This window comes from Balaenoptera physalus, assembly GCF_965194825.1.
Source record: "Balaenoptera physalus genome assembly, chromosome: 2".
NCBI classification, from domain to species: domain Eukaryota; kingdom Metazoa; phylum Chordata; class Mammalia; order Artiodactyla; family Balaenopteridae; genus Balaenoptera; species Balaenoptera physalus.
Window position 1 is genome coordinate 127,208,956 of NC_138883.1, and position 24,744 is coordinate 127,233,699.

General features: G+C 37.0%; 1 protein-coding gene across 2 annotated transcripts in view; it reads right to left on the minus strand.

The window, feature by feature from the left end:
• Positions 1–13,991: 13,991 nt before the first annotated feature.
• Positions 13,992–24,744, minus strand: part of GABRB3 (gamma-aminobutyric acid type A receptor subunit beta3) — a 250,372-nt gene continuing 239,619 nt past the window's right edge. For both annotated transcript variants that reach the window (XM_082450222.1, XM_082450221.1), the window contains exon 9: positions 13,992–18,582. In XM_082450222.1, the coding sequence (XP_082306348.1) occupies positions 18,241–18,582 (342 nt within the window). In that variant the 3' untranslated portion in view covers positions 13,992–18,240. The remainder of the gene's footprint in view (positions 18,583–24,744) is intronic.

Consider the following 24,744-nt stretch of genomic DNA (forward strand, 5'->3'; position numbering starts at 1 on the left):
GACTTATTTCACTTAGCATGATACCCTCCAAGTCCATCCATGTTGTTGTAAATGGCAAAATTTCATTCTTTTTATGGCTTGTGTATATGTACAACAGCTTCTTTATCCATTCTTCTGTTGACAGACTTAGGTTGCTTCCATATCTTGGCTATTGTAAATAGTGCTGTTATGAACATTGGGGGTGCATGTATCTTTTCGAGTTAGTGTTTTTGTTTTTCTTGAATATTTACCCAGGAGTGGGATTGCTGGGTCATATGGTAGCTCTATTTCTAGGTTTTTGAAATACCTCCTTACTGTTGTCCACAGTGGCTGCACCAATTTACATTCCCACCAGCAGCATACATTGTGGCCCTTCTTTCAATTCATGTCAACTAATTCTGAAATTCAGGCAACTGGAAAATAAAGTTGGTGATTTTCAACAGAGCTACACCATTGTTTCAAAAATTGTATTCTTAATCCTTAATATTCACTGGTGAACAGAAGCTAATATACTTTCCTGTTAAAGCAGACCTGATAAAATGAATTTCTGCTTAAGAAAAGCATCCATGCTAGATAGTTATGCACAAGATAAAATAGAATTTAGTTATCACATTATAATTACAAAACAATAATATTTAAAAAATTTAAATCCAGGGGAAAATTCTGCCTTAAACTATTCATTGTTAGCAAAATCCGAGAATATTCTTTTTATCTTTGTTTTCTGGTTTAAAAGTTTTCATTTTTGCCACTGAAAATGCAATGTTAATATTTATCTTGAGGAAGAATGTTAAGTAATTTACATATTCTCCAGTCGCAAACAGCAGTAAGAAGAGTCTGACATCGATCAGTCAGAAGACCATGAGGATGCAGAACCGTTTATATATCCAGGCCATGTTGGTGTGTGCAATTGCCCCCTTCCCACTCACATGGCCAGGCTTGGAGAAGTGATTGGGAGGGGAACAGAACAAGTCAAGGGAAAACATCCACGTGTCACTGAGGGTGTCATCCGATTCAGACTCTATACGGCACATCCACCTTGCCATCTCTTCCACTCCCAGGGAGGTGATTTTTTCTTCTACCCTTTTGTTCAAATCAGCTTTAAAAAAGGTGACCTGCCCTGGGTAGGTATGGGGAAAATGACCTTTAAATTCTATTACCACTTGACTCCCAGGATTGTATCGAAAAAATGTCTCTATGCATCTGAATTGGTTTATTCTTTATATACATTGATTCTTCAATCATTTTCATAAAAACATCTTTTAAATAAAAATTTTATTCATTAATCATTGAAAACATGAAACACATAAGGTACATAGTATGATGAATGCTAAGGAAACTATTTTTATTAATGATATATTTATAGATCATACAAAACCTAAATAGAATTATTGGTTCAATTCAAAGGAAATCTTTTTTCAAAAAACTAAAGTTCACATAAAGAAAAACAGCAAATTTAAAAAAAACTTATGAAGTATAGTTGATTTACAATGTTGTGTTAATTTCTACTGTATAGCAAATTGGTTCAGTTATACATATATATATTCTTTTTCATATTCCTTTCCATTATGGTTTATCACAGGATATTAAATGTAGTTCCCTGTGCTATACGGTTGGACCTTGTTGTTTAACTATCCTACATATAATAGTTTGGATCTGCTAATCCCAAACTCCCAATTCTTCCCTCCCCCACCTCCCCTTCCCCTTGGCAACCACAAGTCTATTCTCTATGTCTGTGAGTCTGTTTCTGGAAAAACAGCTAAATTTTTAATATTTTTCTTTTGCTGACAAAGGGACTTACAGAGATTTTAAAATAGCCATAACTAAAATTAATCATTAGTATATATTATTTAATGAGATATTGTATGTAAAAATTTAATACATGGAGCCCCTTATTATCGTTGCTCAGATGACAACCAAAGTAGCAATGTATAAGCTTTACTACTGAAATAAGAATCGCACAGCATAACAATTCAAATGGAGGCCAATGACATACAACAGTGAATGCAGACAACCTGTCATTAACATCTTGAAATAATAAATATACAAATAATTAAATTATTTTGATTTATTTAAAATCAAAGTATGAAAGCGGGAGCCTCTGACATTCTGAAGATTCACGTGTTACATTAAAGAGTGAAACCACCACAGACAGAGGGTTTCTCTGTAGGAAAAGGATTACTTCACTACTCAGAAAGCTTACATTAGAAACAAAGGACTGATCTTTCCTCTGTCACACTGCAGTGCCATGACAGAAGGCATTCTCCCAGTTCTGCAGCCACACAAACCTTGCCTCAAGGCTCAGCTCATGCACCATCTCCTCTGTCCCACCTTTGATTCTATGAGGCTGATTTAGATGTTCCTCCTGTTCTCCACTGTGCCTTCCGTGAGATACTTTTCTTTGTATATTACCGTTTGCATGTCTGTCTCTTCAAGGTCAGCAAATGTAGTTTTTCACGTGCCCAGAATCCAGGAGCACACGCTACTCAATGACAGCTGGGTGAATGAGGAACCCATCGGAAGCACAACAAAGACTTCTTGGTGAAGTTCTTCTCGACATCTTCTACAGAGCAGAAATGGTGTTGTTTTGACTCTTCATGCTTCTGCTGGACTAGAGTAAACAAAGATCTTGCTCATTCCTATAAAGTACTTAATTAAGAAGAGTTGTTGAAATGTCAATATATATTCTGAAGGGAGGTTTTCTTGGAGATAATTTGAAGGTCAAATGATCTGGTTGTGATAAATGAGAGCTGATGGTAGAGAAATTATTAGTCATTCATCTGGATGTGCTTATTAGTCCCTTAGCCATCGTTAGTGCCACATAGAGAAAAGAAAGGCTGGTGAGGCCCTGGAGAAGCTCAGCCAGCCAGTGGACAGGAGAGGAAGGGAACCTGGCTCCTCTCCTCTAGCCAATTTGCTCAGCTCCCAGGCTTCCTGGAGTCAATTAGGAGGCATAGATGCGCCCATGCCTGGGACACAAAGCTGTGCGATAAAAATGTCCTGTGTTGTGTGGGGCTGACTACAGAACCAACGCCAGACGAAAGCCCCCTTCAGTCAGGGCTTCTTCTATCAACTGTTGTCCTCAACCAAATTGTAGAACAAATACCAATTTGGGGACCAGTTAGGGGAAAAATAAATGTCTGTGGCCTACACGATTGGATTTCATGCCTTATATTCTACTGTGATCTTGATACATTTCCACAAAGGAGCAAAGAGGGAGAGTGGGGTAGGGAAAGTTAGTACCTATTAGATTGCAAGCACTTTAATGTAATCTCTCATTAGGAGATGAGGATTATTATCATTCTGTACCACACACAACTAAAGCTCAGGAAGGCTAATTAACTTCTCCAAGGTAACATAGCTAGAAAGTATTTTGTGTCCAGGTTTTTTAGGTTCATCAAAGGTTCTTACATATAATTCTAGTAACATTTTTCTAGAGCAAGAGAAAAGTTAGAGAAATTTGGTTATTTCCTTTTATATCTATGCATTATTTATCTTCTTTTCCCAGACACTTTCAAATAAGGTCTACAAATGAGTTCCTTCTATTTCCAAGAATTTTATTATTGTAAGCCATCATTTACAATGTTTATGATTATTTTCATTATGATAGTTATTTTTACATTTCTAAGTGTGAGGATACAAATCTACTGTTTTACTTAGTTTAGTTTGCAACTAAAAATGATACACATTAAATACCAACACCTCTTCTGGTTATTAAATGATTACTCGTGTGTTATTTACTGATACATCAGTTGACAGAAGTGACACCAGTATCAATCCCACAATGTGAACTATGAATTCAAGGTAAAGGAAACATCTCTGGCTATTAAATTTCCCCCTCACACCATTGGTAGTGTCAGTATTTGAAATCAGGCAAAAATAAGGATTGTGAATCCAATTACTTTCCTAACTACACCAACACTTGCTTTGTTCTGGTTCTCAAGATTTTGTAATAAAATAAAAAAATTTTATTTCCAAATGTCATCACTTATGAAAAGCTTTTCCTAGTATACATTTCTATTTCATGATAGCAGAGACAGGATATAAAAAGGAATATATGCTTCCTGAACTTTTAATTGATCTGAATGAGCTTTCTTTTACTTGATTTTTTTTGAGTCTATATTGCTTCCTTTTTTGTGGAGAGACCAAACGTCATCTATCTTCCTATTACTTCAGAGCTGCCTGATATCAGCTGCTTTCTTGAATCTTGAGCTTGGTTCTTTGTAGCTTATAAAACCTTTATTTTTGATAACTGATTGTATTGACTAAATGCCACTCAGAATCTCTGATATAGATCTTTGTTATTTTTATATTTTTAATTAAATATTCTCACCCTCCCCATCTCATACCTCAGTAACAAAGTCATTTCAGATTTTAGTAGAGTATTACATTTTATGTGATCACCCTGAGTCAAAGATTTACTACATTAACATGACAGAGATTGCCAATGTTCCCTTACAACTGTTCTTCTTCCCCATCCTCACCTTCATAGAGGTACGGCCACGTAACTGGACTGCAGCCAACTGTGGTACGTACAATTCTGAGATGTGTCATTAAAAGGGGAGGGGCCTGACCTTCCCCCACACCTTTCCTCCTTCCTGCTTTTTAAACCTCAGATAGTAGAGCTGGCATCTAGCCACCAGTTGAGGATGAGACATTGGAAGGACCCTGGGTCCTTGAAAATTTGGACTGTGATATTTGGGCTACTTCCAAATCTTTTGAATGTGATAAAAATTAAACATATCTTACTCAAACCACTGTTATTTTATTAAATTTTTTTTTTTTGCTACCAACCAAACTCAATTTTTAGTAGCTTTATTGAAATATAATTAACATACTATATAATTCTCCCATTTAAAGTGTATAATTCAATGGTATTTACAGATGTGTGCAACCATCACTACGGTCAAACTTCAAAAAGATATTCTGTACCCTTTAGCTATTTTTCTGCTATGTACCCACCCCACCCCACACCAGTCCTGAGGAACCAATAATCTACTTTCCTAGACTCTCATATGAATGGAATCATATAATATGTTTTCTTTTGCGACTGGCTTCTTTGACTTACCATACTGTTTTCAAGGTTCATCCACGTTGAGCGTGCACTTCATTCCTTTTTATGGACAAATATTCCATTGTATGTATATACCACATTTTGTTTATTCATTCATCCGTTGTTGGATGTTTGAGTTATTTCCACCTTTTGGCTATTAAGAATAATGTTACTATAAGTAATCATGTACATGTTTTTGTGTAAACATATGTTTTCATTTCTCTTGAGCATATACCTATGAGTTGAATTGCTGTATCAAATTGTAACTCTATGTTTAATCACTTGAGGAACTGCCAGACTGTTTTCCAAAGTGGATGCACCATTTTACATTCTCACCTGTATAAGTGTATGAGGGTTCCAAATTCTCCACATCCTTGCCAACACTTGTTGTTATCTGACTTTTTAATTCTATTCATCCCAGTGGGTATGAAGTGGTGATTTGGGTTTGCATTTTCCTGATGACTAATGTTTATTGGCCACTTGTATTTCTTCCTAGGAGCGATTTCTTTTCAGATCCTTTGTCTATTTTTCAATTGGGTTTTTTGTCTTTTTATTATTGAGTTGTAAGAGTCCTTTATATATTTTAGATACAGATTATTTTAGATGTATGATTTACAAATATTTTCTTGTATTCTATGGATTGTCTATTCACTCTTTTGATCGTATTCTCTGAGGCACAAAATTTAAAAATTTTGATAAAGTCCAATTTGTTTATTTTTTTCTTTTTTCATTTGTGCTTTGATGACAAGTCCAAGAATCCTTTGCCAAATCCAGGGTCATGAAGATTTACCCATATATTTTCTTCTAAGAGTTTTAAAGTTTTAGCTCTTACATGTAGCTCCTTGATCCACTTTGAACTAATTTCAGTATATCATGTGAGGTAAGGGTCCAAATTCATTCTTTTGTATGTAACCATTCAAATGTCCCAGCACCATTTGTTGAAAAGACTGCTCTTTCCCCATTGAATGCTCTTGGAACCCTTGTCAAAATCAGTTGACTATTGATGTGTGGATTTATTTCTAGACTCTCAGTTCCATTCTATTCATCTATATATCTATTCTTGTACCAATGTTATACTGTCTTAATTGTCACTGTTTTGTAGTAAATTTTGAAATTAAGTGTGAATCCTCATACTTTGCTCTTCTTTTTCAGGATTATTTAGCTATTCTGGGTCCCTTGCAATCCCATATGAGTTTTAGAATCTTGTGAATGTATATGGTCATCAGAGATTCTGATAAATATTGTGTTGAATCTATAGATCAATTAGGGAGATTTGCCATCTTAATGGGGTTAAGTCTTCTGATCTGTGAACATGGGATGTTCTCCTACTTATTTAGAACTTCCTTAATTTCTTTCAACAATATTTTATATAGGGGGGAAGGTACAGGGAGGGAGAAATGGATAAAGTTAGTCAAAAGTTACAAGCTTGCAGTTATAAGATAAATAAGTACCAGGGACATAATGTACAACATGATATAATTAACACAGTTGTATGTTATATATGAAAGCTGTTAAGAGAGTGGATCTTGGGAGTTCTCATCACAAGGAAAATTTTTTTTCTTTTTCTTTTATTTTGTATCCATATGAGATAATGGATGGTCACTAAACTTATTGTGGTAATCATTTCATGATGTATGTAAGTCAAATCATTATGCTGTACATGTTAAACTTAGTGCTATATGTCAATTAAATCTCAATAAAACTCCAAGGAAAAAACAAACAAAAAACACAATGCTTTATAGTTTTCAGAGTATAATTTTTCACTTTGTTAAAGTCAACCTTAAATATTTTATTCTTCTTGATGCTATTGTGAATGGAATTGTCTTCTTAATTTCATTTTTGGATTGTTCATTACATGTATAGAAATGCAGCTGATTCTGTGTTTTGATCTTGTATACTGCAACCTTGTTCAACTCATTTATTAGTTCTAACAGGTTTTTAGTAAATTCCTTAGAATTCTCTATATGATCATGTCATCTACAAATGGAGTTAGTTTTACATCTTCCTTTCCAATCTGGATGCCCTTTATTTCTTTCTCTTGTTTAATTGCCCAGGCTAAAATCTCCATCACAATGTTGACTAGAAGTGGCAAGAGAAGACATTTAGTTTTGTTTCTGATCTTAGGGTGAAAAATATCTGCTTTTGCACCATTCAGTATGATGTTAGCTGTGGGGTTTTGGTAGATGTCCTTTATCAGGTTGAGGCAGACACTTTATTTAACAGTCAGCTTTATTTAAATTATTTGTAAACCCCAGAGACATACTCAGAGTAAAAGTTATGCCTTGCAATAAATCTCCACAAATAATTATTTTTGTCCTAAATAGATAAGGCATGGAAAGAGAACATCATCTATCAAAGATTCAAGGCTCTGAAATTTATTTTTTCCCTTTAGCTCACATTTCTTTACTATTGGAGAAATAATACTATTTTTCTATGAAGATACTGTATATAAATCTTGTAAATAACCCAACATAGTAGATTCTACAGAAGTACTTTTTTTCTCCTTCTATTAAGAGACTTATTCTTTTGAGAGTGAAGAATAATCATTCTGGTGAGTCCAGCAATTTTTTATGTTCATTTTGGTCAGCAAGATCATTTCATTTCTGAAACAGTAATGCTAAATAATTTTTAGTTGGTTTATTTAAAACTATGAATTTTTTTATTCTAAGTCTTACTATTAGACTTGTCTTCTGAAGGAAACTTTCCTCATTCAGAAAATGAGCAAAGGATCCATAAATGAAGTAGTTGGCTAAAGTTATGACCAGATATAGGTTTGATGGGAAAAGAAATCCATTACTAACTCAAGGTAGTGTACTGGAAATTTTTATTGTGTTCAGTCTGTATAATAAAGATAAGAATAATTATTTGAGGAGAAAAGCCTTTTTGGGACCAAAGACTAGAATTTGATTGTATCTAAAAAGCTGGGTTCCAAACCATTTGCTTCTGGTTCATCTAAAGCATCAAAGCAGGGGTCTGCAATTTTTTTTCCTGTAAAGGCCAGAAAGTAAATAGTTTGGATTTTATAGGCCCATACAGTGGATATAAAGGATGTTAGTGGAATGAGAAAGAGGTGTCCAAAAAGCTGAGGGGTTACTGGAAATCTCTATTTGGAACAATCAGTCCCAGTGGGTCTCCACACTAACCACCACTCCATCCCCTTCCCTCCAACCCATGCAATGTGTATTTTATCACCAGGATAAAACAAGCAAATAAGCAACAACAAATAAGCATAGACATCTTTAATAAATACACTGAAAAACAATTACCTATGAAGAGCTAGACTCCTAGAGAGGGCATAAGTAGCCCAGAAAAGAAAAGCCCTTTTTATTTTGGTACTGGGGTGCCCAGCATTTAGGTCACCTCTCTGTTTGCTCACTCTAAAATAAAACATTCCTGCTGAAGCCCCAGAAACATACTCAGACCTCTCATTTAGTCTTAGTAGTTAGAGGAAAAAGCTGGTTGTAAAAGAGAACCACACGAGATATATGATACAAAGAAAACCAAATAAAGCTAACTCACAAAACATGTCACAGAAGGCCACCAGTTTTAGAAAGAAAACTACTGGCATAAAAAAATACTACAATAAACAAAACAGAAAAATTAGTGTTAAAAATTAATACTTTGGGGATCCAAGAAAACCTTTGCTATTCTCAGTGAGATTTAAGAAAATAGAGCAGCCTGTACTAAGACAAAGATCAATATACAAAAATCAATTGCATATCCACTTACTAGCAACAAACAATGAGAAATTGAAATTAAAAAAAAACTACATCATCCAAGAAATATTAAATAATAAGGATAAACCCCAAAAAAGATGTGCAAGTCTCTACATTTAAAACCAAAAATTACTGCTAAGAGAAATTTTAAAAGATCCAGAGCAGTGGTTCTCAGCCAACTGTCCATCCCTGGGGACATCTGGTAATATATGAAGATATGTTCAGTTGTTACAACTGAGGAGGCAGATTTTGACACTGGAATCTAGTGAGTAGAAGCCTCAGGGATGTGGGTAAACATCCTACAGTGCACAGAACAGTTCTCCACGACAAAGAAGTATGTAGTCCAAAGTATCACTGTGCCAAGGTCAAGAAACCCACACTGTTAGGATGGCAGTTCTCCACAAATTGGTGCATAAATTCATTGTAGCCCTAATCAAATTATAAGAACGAATTTACATATTCATATATATATGAATATATAGAGAGAATGAACATATATATATATATAGAGAGAGAGAGAGAGAGAAACAAACTGATTCTAAAATTTATATGGAAATGTCAAAACAAAGCCAAAATAACTTTGAAAAAGAATGACACATTTGATTTTGATGAACTAATAATATTTGCCTTTGAGCTTCACTATAAAGCTATAGTGGTCAAGACAGTGTAGTATTGACCTCAACATAGCCAAATAGATCAATGGAACAGAATGGAAAGTCCAGACATGGACCCACATATATACGATAAATTGATTTCAACAAGGATGCCAAGGCAGTTTAGTGGGGAAAAGTAAAGTCTTTTTAACAAATGGTGCTAGAACAATTGGAAATATGCATATGGAGAGATGAACTTTATATTTCATGACATATGCAAAATTAACTCAAAATGTATTATAAGTCTAAATATAATACCTAAATCTATAAAACTTCTAGGAGAAAACATTTGGAAAAATCTTTGTGACCTATAATTAGGCAAAGATTTTTTAGAAACAATGCCATATATATGACCCATAAAAGAAAAAAATAGAAAAAATAAATTATCAAAATTTAAAACATATGCTTTCTGAAAAGCTGTTAAGAGACTGAAAAGACAAGCCATGGACAGGGAGAAAAAAGTTAGAAAACATATGTTTGATAAAGGATTTTTATCTAAAATATATAAAGAACTCTCAAAACACAATAAGAAAACCAATAAAAAATGAACAGAGATTTAAACAAACCTTTTATTAGTGAAGACAAAGAGATGGCATATAACACATGGAAAGATGCTCAACATCATTAGTCAATAAGGAAATGCAAATTAAAATCAAAAGGAGATACCACCATGTAACTATTGAATGGATAAAATTAGAAATGCTGACCATACTAAGTGCTGGAGAAGATGTGGAGAAACTGGAACCCTCAAACACAGCTGGTGAAATGTAAAATTGTAAAACCACTTTGGAAAACAGTTTGACAGTTTTATAAAAAGTTAAACCTACACCATCATAAAATCCAGCTATTTCAGTCTTAGATATTTACCCAAGGAAAATGAAAGCATATGTCTATGCAAAAGTTGTATATGGATGTTCCAAAAGTGGAAACAGTCCAAATGTCTGTCATCAAGTGAATGGATAAACAAACTGTGGGTATCTGTACAGTGGAATACTACTCAGCAATAAAAAGTACACCAACATGCATGAATCCCAAAATAATTATAGTGAGTGAAAGAAGTTAGAGAAAAAAGAGTATACTCTGATTTCATTTATATAAAATTTTAGAAAAAGAAACTAATCTTTAGTATGTCATTTGTTGAGAGCACATTATTTGTTGCTTGGGGATAGGAATGGGTGTCTTAGAGTAGGGTGGAGATTTACAAAGTGGTTCAAGTAAACTTTGGGAGGAATGAATATGTTCAATATTTTGAGTGTGATGATGGTTTCACATATGTCAAAATGTATCAAATTACACATTTTCAACATGTATAGTTTTTATATGTCATTTATACTTCTAAAAATATATTTAGAAAATGAAATAGAATTGTTAAAAGATAAAGTCAATCACCCCAAACACATAGCTAACAGATGAAATACTAGAACAAGAAAGAAAGATTATATACTAAGAAGTGAACCATTAAGTACAAAATCTGAGTAGTAGGAGCATACGAAAAAAGACAGAGAAGATTTTCTAAAAAATAATATAAGAAAAGTGTCCAGAGATCAGAGATATAGATCTTTAGATTTAGAGTTTCACCCAGGATCCAACACAATATACAAAAAAGACTCACACTAAATAAACCTTTATGAAATACTAGAAAGATGTCCTAAAAGCAGTTGAGTAGGGGCATGAGGAATCGGGGTTAGTCCATTTAAGTACAGTAGAATCAGCTGGTATCAAACTCATTATAAGCATCACTGGATGATAAAATACAATGGTACAGTGATTTCAAAGTTCTAGGGAAATTACTTTCAATCCACGTCAATACCTAGCTAACTACCAATTAAATATGAAGGACCAGGGAATGAATTCAGGTAATCAAAGCCTCAGAAACCTTCTGTCTCATACCAAATCCTCAGACATTAACTGAGGATGAACTTTGGCAAAAAAGAAGAATAAAACCAGGAAAGAGGAAGCCATGGGCTATTTAAAAATATTGGAACTAATCCAGAAGTCATAGGATGAGAGTTTTTCAGCAGGTCCAAAAAGCAAGCAGTTCTCATTTGTATGGGAAGTCAGTCAATGCCAAGAAGAATATTTTCATTAAGAAAAACAATAACAAACAATAAACTTAATGACTAAGGTGGTAGATAATGTTATATACATGGTCAAGAAAGCATACCATTCTTTCTTAAGAAAAAATAATGCAAATTAGAAACCTCAGAATAGGTGTTTATGGGTGATCGGGAGGGATTAAATCTAGGAAAGTCCTAATGCAAACATGCATGTGATAAGGTTTGGATCAACTAGTGTAGGAAAAAGTAATTCATTTAGTCTGGGCCTTAGGAATATTCTCCTTCAAATAGTCCTAGGAAGTCACTGGACTTCTAAATTGGTCTGAGCAGACTGCTTAGCTCTGCTTTGAATGATACTTACATACTTGATAACATCAAAGTTTTTCACTGTTTTTCAACTTTTAGAATAATTTATAAGTAAAATACTGAAGGCTGAAGTACAGTCACAGTGCTGAATGTAAAAGTTCTCAACCTCCATGAAGCAGTAAGAGATGACATCTCTCTTCTCACACATCCTCAACTGATCACACTTTCCAGGCAGAAAAACTCTTAACTATAGGAGTTCTGTTTTTTCCTTCTTCTAATATGTATCTTAATACATTCAACTGAAATACTTAACCTTGAACTGCACTTACTCAATGATGTGAGATGTTCATTACTTTTCAACTTATAGAGTTCATTACTTATAGAGTTTAGAATCACTCTATAAACATAATATTAAACAGTAAAATCTTATGATTGTAGGCAGAATGTAAATGTTTTTGACCTTGATAATGTAAAAATATAGTTACAGTTAACAGAAGATGGGAGATAAACATGGCCTGTAATACAGCATTTCAAGCCCCCTTGACAAGGTGAATGATTGTGCACAGCTAATGCTTCAACATGCAAGAGGAACAGTTGATTCTTCTATTTCAGGAAAGGAACTGGAAGTGCTAACATCAAGGTCTCAACTGCTCTGAAAGCAACAGGTAATCAAAATCACTTTTTAATTTTCAAAGGAGAAATTCCCCAAAAACCCAAACAAACAAACAAAAAAAGAAGATAGGACATGAGAAAAGGGAAAGGGAAACGCGTGGAAGGATGGGGTGTGACCACCTTTACCTCAAGAATGGGAAGTCAAGCTGGACCCTAGGGAAATCAGAAATGCATTGCAAGATATTTTCTTGCAATCAATGGATACCAGGGCCACTAACTAGTTTCCTATTTGGTTTCAAGATGCACACACATACACCCACACCCACACCCGCAGCAGACGTGCTTTAAAGTCAGCCATTTTTGTGGACTGCATTTGTCTTACAGATTCCCTTTACATTGCTTGCCTATGGATTCTAAGTGGAACCTATTTATATAAAAGGCAAGGGCCATGGAATGTGAGTCCCTTTAATGTCAGGAGTGCCTCAATCGATAACCGTTGCTGCTTTAGTCCTACAAGGGGCTAAATGTCACAGGTTCCAAAGAGTTAATCTTCCCTGAAGAATAGTTTTCCCATTCAAAGGAGAGTTGACAATCCCTCTCCTTTAGAAGCTGGTAAGAGGAGGTAGGAAAGAATTGTGAAATGGTGCCAAATGTGTACATGGCCCGTGGCAGCCAGGCGGACCAGGAGTAAGTGGATTCTGGGTGGACCTTGCATTCAGTGAGGCTTTCTTTGTCAACCAAAAGTGGGATGCTTTTAAAAGAAACTTTAAGAAATTTGATCAAAATTCAAAAATCCTTTTTTCTGCAGTTATTGGTAATTTAAACTTGGCATCTGAATGAATAGTGTTGTAGCCTAATGAAGTGAGAAAGGTCCTTACAGTGAAGTTCCAGTCCTAGACAAAGAATTAGGTGAAATATGTCCATGTCAGGGTCCCAAAGTAGATGAGGGAGGTAAAAAACTTGTCCATAGGTTAAAAAATGAAAACATGGCATGTAAAGAATTACCAAAGACTTTGTATTATTTTGTTTAGAGTAGGAACATTGGAAGCTAAGCCTCCATTAAACCCTAGCTGGCTGTGGGGCACTTTCCTTTTATATATAGCATATACACGTGAGCCAGCAGCATTTCAGGGGCCTAGAAATGTGTTTGTCAATAAAAGTTCTGTCTGGTTTGAGGTGTCTGAGGATCTTCATCCATTCATTCATTCATTCATTCACTCACTCACTCAGAGACATTGCTTGTTACTTTCCCACTGGAGAGGAAACAAGGGAAATTGCCTTTTAGACCTGAAAAACTAAAGAGTAGGGACCAACATCACCTGTGCCAGAGTTTATTGGTAGGTTAGTTTCCTGGCCTTTAATATAAAAATAATTCTCTCTGAAAACACTTTTTTGAAGAGAGGAGCAAGGTGGATCTGTGTGTCTAGTTGTCCTTTGATGTTCAGAATAAATCACGATTAAAAAAAAATGTCATGGTTCAAATTGGTCTCATACAGTCAGTTTTGAGCTTATTCCTTTTTACTTTCAGCATAATTGAAATGGGAATGTATGACTAAAAATACCTAGAATTAACCACACTAGTTTGACAATAGACAAGGGAAAAAAATCAGCTTTCACATTGAAGTCAGTTAGTCCTTTTTTAATAAATTTGAAGTCATTCATCAACAAGTTTCATATTGTATCTATCACTCAGTTTTGCTGTTTTTTTATGTCAAATAATACCAAAAAAATTACATCAATGTGCTTAAGCAAAATTGGGTTTTAATTGATCTTTACAATGAAATGAAATCACTGCGGGAATTGATCATGACAGCAATCGCCTATTCCTATTAGAATAATCCTGTACTTACCTTGAACACACTCACTGACTCATGAAGTAGAAATATGAGACAAGAATGACAAAATTGTTTCTGGGGCTTGCCCTAGGGAGAGGCAGGGTACATGAGTCACTCTCTAGGAGGTTGCTATTTACCCAGGTGTTGGGAATTTCAGGAAAACATGGCACCTTTCAATGCAGTAAAAGAGGTAATAATCAATCCAAGGCACACTAGTTGTGTCCTGGGAAAATTTAATCCACCTGGGCAGCTCTTTGCTCCACGATTCAATGTTGCCCTGACCAATAGCTCATGTAAGGTGAGAGCTGGACTCTATTCCACGAGTAACAAAATATTTCACTGATTGTTCAGTTTTGCTTACATTAAAATGGCCCTAAATATGAACTTGTTTTCAGGTGGAGAGCTAAATTAAGAATTATGGGATGGTTTATCATTTCAAGCCAGGAAATTCAAAGTTGGACACATCCTCTTTTTTAGAAGACACTATTGTGGGACAAACACCAATGGGATTATCTATGAGATGCTGAAAATGAACACCTACAGCTGCAGTATGCCTGTCCCCTTAAAACCAGTCCCCACGTGCTTGGCATCACCTCTGAGAGGATGATCTCCTTGGTGAAAATGTTAATCCCATAGCTGGACAGTGAGAAGTGTCGATGTCAATGACTGAACATGTCCAAAGTTCTGGGTGCTGGCATTAGAAACACATGGTACTACACATATACATGGGACAGGAACATTATCATGATATACACTGAGGTCACTTAGATCAGAGGAAAATGAGTGGGTCATGGTATAAACAGTGAAACCCCCTACAGTCCTGGGGCTGGTGAACAAGAACAATACTTGTTTTAAAGATTACTCCATGTGATCCATCTTTCTCTGTCGGGATTTTATGTAGTAGAGCTCTGGAATTGTCTTGAATATACTTATATTTGAATATGGGTAATAACAAACTCATAACAAGATTCTTCTGTATGCTTTGAGCCCCTGTGAAGCATTTTGGAAAGACAGGGCTATGTAGAAAATCAACTTTTTATTACGTTCAGTTGTTGAGAAAGAGATACCATTAGATTCCAATTTCAACTTTTCTCTCCTTACTCAAGAGGTCTGGACGAGGGTAACAACCACCTCACATTATGCCAGGGGTCCACGTTCAGATTCATCAATACACCACACTCACTGGCTCCAGGAACTACTGTGCAGTAATGAAAGGGCATCGTAATAGAACAGAGAGCCAACCTCGACTCTCTTCTGGCAGCACAGAGTTCTGCTTCTCAAGATTTCTCACAGCTTTTAAAAATGGAGAAGCTATAAAATAATTTTATTAGAAGAAGAGTAATTTTCTTCTAAAATGGAGTAAAGCAAACACATACCCAAGGATCTCAAAAAATTTTTTTTTTTTTTACAGAATATATGTATGTAATTGTGTGTGTGTGCGCGTGTGTGTGTGTAGTTACAAACACTATTTATAGTATAGCTATTATGTTTAACGTCATTGCAGTGTCTACAAAGTTGTGGATCCCAGTCTCGGTGCCAAATGCATATAAAAAGCTCAAAAGCTATTATGACTATACCATGCAAATTTATATCCAGAAAATCTTGGGACATAGACTGCAGTTCTTCTGAGCCCCACGGGGTCTCTGCTTTTGACATTTGGGTACCTCAACTATGCATCAAAAACATTTTGAATCACTTTTCTCCCAGAAAGAATTAATGTCACAGTTCTGAATATATAAATTGTACATTTAAATCAACCGTTGACAATTTTGTCCATGTTCATTTGCATTTTGGGGTCCCTCTTCTGCATGTGGAGCTCACTCCTTGAATCACTGATACAGAAGAAGATACCTGAAGTATTGAAAGGGATAAGGTCTTCACAATGTCTTTTTTTTTTCTTTAACATGTTAACAATGATAAGGCCACTTACAAGGTTTTTCCCAATCTGTTTAACTTTTAGGATTCCCCCATTGTTACCCATGAAAAAAAATTGTCAGAAAAAAGCCAAGGAACAAGAAGTCACTGGCTAGTCTCCAGATAAAAGTAAAACCAGAGAGCAGCGGTTGGGAGAAGATGCTGAAGAAAGATAAGAATGAAAGAGGGGAAAGGGTATAAAAATTGGTCACTGCTTCTAGCATGAGACTTTGTGGTCTGTGTACTACCTGGTGGTGGGTTTGACCTGTTACAACCTTTACAAATTAAAGGTTGTCATCAGCCACCAAGGTAAATCAAGTAGTAGTCAGCTCCTGGGGATAGCCCACAGCACATACACCCACAAGGAGGGTGGTGCCCCTACCAGTGGGGAAAACTGGGGTCAGCTCTGAGAATACTGGGCGAGACTCTGGTCATTGGTTTTCGATAGAACAGAGAGGGTGAGGCATATGTGGCATTTTGGGATAAAGTATTAATTTAGCAGTTCTTTCCTGAATATTTTGCTTTTTTGTTTCTCCAAATGCTTAACTTCACTGTGACATCTGTTTGCACAACTGTAGTCATTTCAGTTTATGGATGCCTGTGATAGAAATATTGTTTACAAAAAATATATCATCTCTTTTTTTTTCTTTAGAAAGATCTCATCTAAATAGTAAGTTAAGGTTGCATCTATGAAACCGGTGCACCTTGTCTTGTTTCTACGAGCTTTAAAAAGTCCAAATACTGATGAGGCTGTGGATCGGAAGGAACCAAAAGTGACTGTGTTTGTTGTCAGGTTGCTCTCCTTTGCCTCAAGAGAACGGTCATGGGTCCCTGGGTGATGCATGGTGTGGACTGGTCGTGTTTCTGCAGCATCCTAGTTACACTAGGAGTAGTTGGATGTGCTTGTGAAATATGTCAGATATAGAAATAAAGGCATGAGGATGTTTCTTGGTTTCTGAAATTGAACAGAAATGTTTTTCGTTTCGATCTGAATTCTAGAGAACAGAAAGTAGTTACATCACAGAAAGAAAATATGACATTGCATGCTGCCATGATAGCAAGCGTAAGAAAGAAAATCTTGGTAAATATACATATATATGCATATTATGCAAATATATTTGATATTAACATACAATGTTATGAGTGATTGATAACTTAAAGACAAGGGGGAAAATCATCCTAGATGGTTTTACCTTAGAGTAACAAATAACCTGAGACGTCTAAGCTTTCTGTTAGATACCAGGCCTAGAAATCCATAAGAGATGTAGAGCACGTGTTCACTGATTGAAATGTCAACTCAACTTTGCCAGAATGTGCTGCTGTGTCCCACATGATGCGGAAGCTGGATCCACTCCAAGTGAGCAGAGAAATACACTGTACAGCAGAGTACTTACAATGAGATGCCATCCATCCCCGATGGACTTTCAAAAGATGGACGTGCAGACATCAATGTGGGCTCTACCTATGTTTAAGAAACAGGTGAGCGCATACCAGAGGCTCACCCCACCCATGGAACCAGTACAGAAAAAGTCTGCCCCACGAAAACAAATCCCATTGCCAAGAAAGCCGAAAAGCCTTCATTTAATAAACTGAAAGAGAGGGTATGAAGTGTGACTGGTTTTAAATTAGCAATACCACTGTATGAGTTTTTGAAGAATAACTAAGTTTCTTTCTGATTTTTAAACTAAAACATCTAACTAATGATAGTAAAAGACACATTTTGGGATGATATTGTGTTTTGCGCCCTCATTCTCAAGGCATAATATTTAGACGATGCTTGTCCCTTTCAATTAAAAAAGAAAAAACTATGACTTTCTTTAATATGCATCCTGTGTTAAATTGTCCATAGCTGCAAAATGTATATATGTATGTGTATTTGTTTGACATACACATGGGTACTTACACCTGTGTGTATAAACATATACACATACATCTTCATATACACGTGTATTTTATATATATGCTGAGAAAGTTCACATATATATACAATTGCGTATGTATATATGTGTGTGTCTGTGTGTGTGTGTGTCTGTGTGTGTACAGGTATAAAAACTTGACAGGCAGAGTAATATTTCACTCAGTGTTAAATGAAGTCTTTGAAAAATCAAGTACAGTCACTCAGTTAACATAGTACAGCCAGTAAACTAAGTTGAAAAGAGAAAAAGTGAATGGAAACACGATCCGGGACCATCTGTCTATGGCATTCACATCGGTTAGATCAGGGATTTTAATTTTGAGCTGTGAAGACCTCCTCCGTAGATGGGTCTTCTTGTGCGGGATGCTTCTGTCCCCCATGTGTCGCCCATGCCCTTCCCGAGGCATGCTCTGTTTCCTGTACTGGATTCCTGAGTTGTCAAAGGATATTGCTGAATTCCTGGTATCACCAATGCCACTTGTGACCTCATTCATTTCATTGTGAACCTCTAGCGATGTTAACAGAATATTTCCATGAGCATCCACCTAATTGGAAGAAAACACACATTGTTAGACAGCTAGCATAGCATGCCAATAAACCTAATTTCTACATACAAACCCAGGACAGACTTACGTCATGCAGTCATGTCACATATATTATGAGAAATTGCACATCTGTCAAAGCCAGCACTCTATTTTAGTGGAAAGTGTCATTTTGTGGGCTTAACTGCAGGTTAGAGTTTTGATTTCCTTGATTTAAAAATTCTCATGTAGAAAATTAGATAAAATAAGGGGGCCCTTTTCAAATTGAAATTTCACATTATGGGTACAAGTCCTTATTGAAGACAAGATTAAAGTACAAATGTCTTTCAAGATGTTAACAGGTATTATAACCATTTTCTACAACTATACACTGGATAGAAATTATACTCTCCCATTCTTCTTTGGAAGTCGATTTGTCCCCTTTTCTGATGGTACAAAAATATCCAAATTACCATGAAGAAACAAGTGAGTACTATGATGAATGGACACACCTAATGACCTTGGTGGATTAAAGACCCCCACCCAAATATGATCTCCTCACTCAATCCTGCTCCTGGCAGGAGACCTCCTTTTTAAGAGCTATATTTAAGATAGGTTAAAGTCCCTTCTAACATTGGAGCCAAACTTTAAAATAACATTTTATTCTGTGCTAAATACAGCTTCAGACCTTTCATGATGACGCCAATGGTCCATTTTACTTATTGGTCTGCCACTAAACTTTCATGGAGCATGCCTGAGGCTAGGCCTTAAGGTAGATGTACAGGAGGTGAGGTTGGGAGAGAAGACTCCCAACACGAAGAGTAGGGGCCCGTGCAGATCTCTGAGTGGTGCTAGGACCGCAGGTAGGATGGCCCCAGACACCAAGGTTGTCCAGACACAGGAAGGGCTGCCAACATCCTGGGGCCACTCAGGATCTGGCACAAAGGCATCAAAAAAGACTCAGAGGTGCCCCGCCCCCACCGTGGTTTGAGAATACCATTCAATTACGCTTGGAGAAGGAAAGGTGTGGTCATCAGGATGTCACCCCTTTCTCCCCAGACCTTTGAGTATGTTATGCAAAAGGGACTTTGTAAACATAATTAAGGTCATGGACCTTAAAATAGCGAGAGTAGCCTAGATCATCCAAGTGGGCCCAATCTAATCACATGAGACCTTAAAAGCAGAGAATTTTCTCCAGCTCGAAGCAGAAGAGAACGTCAGAAAGATGTGGCAGAAATTGAAAGCCAGAGGAATTTGAAGCGTGAGGACTGGATTCACCCTTGATTGAGAGAACTTCAGGGAAGGCCTGAGAAGAAAGGGGCAGCCTCTAGGAGAAAAGACGGGCCCTGGCCAACAGCCAGCAAGGCAATGGGGACCTCAGTCCTACAACCACAAGGAACCATGGTACCCACTGAGCTGGCCTCACTATACCCAGACTTCTGACTGACCCAACTGTGGGATAACATTTGGGTGTTGTTTTAAGTGTTAAGTTTGTATGGCTGTAATCAAAACTACTACAGGACAGAAAAGAGAAGATTTCAGAGGGGTGATGAATTTGAACGGGGCCTCAAGAATGAGTAGAAATTTCTCAGGCAAAAAGCCGGAAAAATATCACAGACAAAGCCTTGAAGAGTGGCTGAAATGTTTTGAGAAGGGCAAACTAGTTGAGTGGGACTCAAGTCCTGGAGGGAATGGATGCACACGCTCAACTCCTGGCCCATGCTCAGCTGGAGATAGAGGAGGTGACTGTCATTCTCATCCTTGTCATCATCTACCTATCACCTTATCATTACAGGAAAGAAAACCTGGTGGTGAATGGGAAGCAGATGAGAGTCAAGCCATTAAAGGAATTTCACCTTTACCCTTTAGGTAATGAGAAATAAAAGTGATTTCTAAGTGAAATAGTGCCACATTTCTGAAACCCAACTTAAGTGGCAGAATAAAGAATAAAAGATGGATTTGAAGGGAGAAAGTGAAGAGACAGACCCTAGTTGGTGTGCACTGCACTGGTCTCTGTTCCTTGAGGGCAGTCTGGGAGCGAAATGCCAGGAGGCGGTGAGTAACTGCTCCCCGCCAGCCACTGCAACCCATCCCAGCATTTCCTCTAGGCCACGCAGGACACTCAGCGATGCTTCACCACCACCTGGTCATTTCTGCATCTCTGCAGTTAAGAAGGTGGGAAAGGAGTGGAGAGACAGTTACTCATCACCCTGCTCCCTCCTGGCCCTTCCTGAGCTCCCTGAAGAAATACTTGCAATGTGGACTCAGGGTGCAGCAGCTGGCCCACGTTAGCCTGGGTTGGGCTCAGTGTTCCTGCGTGATGAGTGAGAAGGGCCAAGGTGGGATGGATTGTGGTCTACGGTCTCCTGAGAATGGAAGACAGCCCACCTGGGGGTGCCGGGAGACAGGAATAGACCAAGATAATATCATACATACTAGGGAGAAGGCTTTTCATGGAGACCCATTCTTGGGAAAGGAGCAGAGCACCTCCAGAAGAAAATTAAAGTTTTATTATTTTTTTATTCTAAAATGGAGGTAAAAATTCTAATGGGGCTTGTATCTCGAAAGTACCAGGGATAGTAGACCTTTGTAAGGACTTGTGTTCTATATCTGTTCTTTTCATTACCTCTCCCTGGAATGATTGGCAGTAAAATCCTTACAACAAAAAAGTTTATTTTCCTGTTTGGGGGATCAATGAGACATCCATCCGGTGGTTTGGGGCTGAGTCATGTGGGAGGAGCAGCCCGACAGGTAAATGAAGGTGTGGCTGAAACAGGAGGAGACAGCAAAGGAAAGGCCAGCAAGGGACTGGGCAGTAGCATGTCCTCCATAGAAACCACCTAGGAGCTGGGGGTGTGCTGGGGCCACCGAAAGTCATCACCCTCCCTAAGAAGGGGGTGATCTGGACCTGCTTTGGAAGTTGTGGGCAGTTGGCCCTAAGGCAACAAGGAGGTGAGGGTGATGGGTCAGATTAGCTGGCCTTTACTGAAATGCACGGAGGAGTAAGAGAAAGTCCTTGCCCTCAAGGGGTAGAGCAGGTGAGAGCTTCAAATAATCAGCAAATGCATTTTAGAAGGTACTGCCTATTGCCCTTAAAGTACATTTTAAAATACATGCCAACAATTCCATCTGTTTTCTAGTTATCAGAAATGCCATATGCAAATCTCCTTTTATCAAAATCTAGGGGATTATGATGAATGACTTTGTAGAACAAAATACCAATAAAGGAATGTCTATTCTTAAAGAAGGAAAGGAGTATTTCATGATACGTTTATTAGGTAGAACTTTGATGATTCTAATGATGCAGAATTTCACCTGGCTTTAAAGGTATGTTTATGTATTTTATACATAGTAGCATGAAGTAATAACCTATAAGGGAAAAGAATCTGGAAAAGATTCTTATGTACGTATACATTCATATATGTATGTATAACTGAATCACTGTACAGCATACCTGAAACTTACACGATATTGTAAATCAACTTACTTCAATAAAATTTTTTTTAAAAAAGATGTAGTTCTAACTAGAAAAAAAAGCGGTACGTTTATGAACCATCCCCCCCTTCCCACTAGAAGAGTGAGAAAACACATGGCTTCAGTGGAATCAAACAGATGACAAACACTACTCATTCATGGACACACATTCCCTGAGCACTTACCACATCCAGCCCCAGTGTGCACCTTTTGGTAGATGCAAAGAATGGGATGCTGTCTAGGACAGAAGGCACAGTGGCCACATGAAATGTGACCTGCTATCTCCGAAGCACAGCACATGTGCCCTGGAGGTTAGAAGAACAGGGACAAGGCCACCTGCTTGGAGTGGGGATTGTCAGAGGCAGGATGGGAACAAGTGGTAGACAAAATCAGGAAAACATCATAGAGAGGAGCATCTGGGTTAGGTCTTGAAGGAGGGGAAGATGTGGACAAAAAAGAGAGGGATTCTGGGAAGAGGGAATCAAAGGCAAAGAGATAATAAGGTGTATGGTGATTTCAGGAAGCCCACAGGGAGAGTGAAAAAAACATAAGAAGTAAGGTCAACTGGATGTTGAGTTGATTTTTCAAGATTTAATGACAAATCTGTACGAATCAGTATCCTGTCTTCCCTTATCCCTTGTGGCCAGTTTTGTGCATTTGGAAAAGAACTTCGGAGGGTGGGTCTAAGTCTGCACTCTTGGATTCCAGTGAAGGAAACCCACCCTGAGGGAAACCGAACCCAATGTTGTCAATGTTTACAAAGTTGGGGTGCCCGGGTCCTCTGACACCTGTGGCTGCCTCAAAGCTGTTTGAGAACCAATATGGTTGCATCGCTCCATTTCAGAGTGGGGTGAACAGCTACAATGGAAAAATCATGTCAAAAGGAACTTGAACATATACATGGAATTAATAAGAGCTTAGCATAAATTAGTTTGGCTGCTTTTGACATAGTTTTACATTTGCGTAGTTTTCATTTAAACATGAACCAGTGTGTAGAAAATTTACACCGAAACTACTAGAAGGTATTTTTTTTCTGCAAGAATTAAAGGGTTACTAAAATCTATTAAATCTTAGAAACCAAACATTTGAAACAAATATTTCCAGAAGAGATGCTAATCTTTTCTTATCATCTAGAATTTAAATCTTAAAACAGATGGGATTGTAAAAATGTCCTGTATAGAATGACAGTGATGACTTGTAATTTCTGAAGCATTTCATGAATACTACTTATTTTGAGGAGTTTGTCTCATATCTACTATAATTAGATTCATTGATTTCAATGTAGCTTTTCTTCCCGCTCCATAACCTGGACAGGCAGAAACATTCAGAGATGAAAAACATCTCATGTGGAATGTATCCTAGAGGGATTTTTTTTTTTCCAAGAATCTGTCACCAGATTGGCACACTGCTGACATCTCATTCTCTACTTACCTTCAATCTTCAAAATAAATAAAATACTCTAGTTTCAGGAAAATAAGGAACTATTTATCATGTGAGAAATGAAATCTTGCTCTTTAGTACGAGGAATGATGTCAAGCCTGCAGCTCTGATTCCTTGGCAAGACTTTCTGCCACTTCATGAAATTCAAATACCATTTGGCCAACTTGCAAAATATCACAAAGTTTGTAACCATAATATATGTATTACAACCAAAGACTAACTCTTGGGTATAGAAACAACTCAGGAACAAATAGAGGTTAAGCACAAATAAATTAAGGTCAGGATTTTCATTGCACCACTGGTCTGAGGAGAAACTAAGTGACTATGTGAACACTGTCACTAAGTTAAAATAGAGTTCAATCACTAAATTTAAGGAAAATCTACTCATGGTCTGACATTAGGTTCAACAGCATCATGGTCACGTTGGTGGCCTGCAGAGCCCCTGAGGACAGCACCCTGAGATCTCTTACAGGACACAAGCAAAGACAATGACAGTACAAGTCCTTGCTGTCACCCAGTGTCCATCAGTCCAAGGAAAGCTTCAGCCCCCGAGCCTCTTGGCTCCCAACTATGACAGAGGGGCTCCTTGAGGCCATTGCTAGCCACACTGATAAACAATCCCAAGAGATATCACTGAAAATGAATGAGTGAATAATTATAATTACAAAGGACTCTTGAAAATGTTGGCCTGTGCATAGTGCCATTTCTGTTTTGCATTAAATGTTTTATTCTTTACTTTCTTTTAATTCATTCAGATCATGTGATATGAACTTTTGGGAGGTGCATTTCTACTTTAAAATTATCACTAAATTCTTAGGTGTGGTCAGCAACAATTTTTTTAAATTGAAGTATAGTTGATTTACAATGTTTCAGTTATATAGCAAAGTGATTCAGTTTTATATATATATACACATATATATGTATATACATACACTCTTTTCCATTATATGTTATTACAAGTTATTGAATATAGTTCCCTGTGCTATATAGGGTTCTGGTGGTTTATCTATTTTACATATATTAGTGTGTATCTGTTAATCCCAAATTCCCGATTCATCCCTCCCCCCACTTTCCCCTTTGGTATCCGTAAGTTTCTTTTCTATGTTTGTGAGTCTATTTCTGTTTTGGAAATAAGATCATTTTATCATCTTTTTTTTTTAGATTCCACATATAAATGATATGATATTTGTCTTTCTCTGTTTGATTTACTTCACTTAGTATGATACTCTCGGGTCCATCCACGTTGCTGCAAATGGCATTATTTCATTCTGT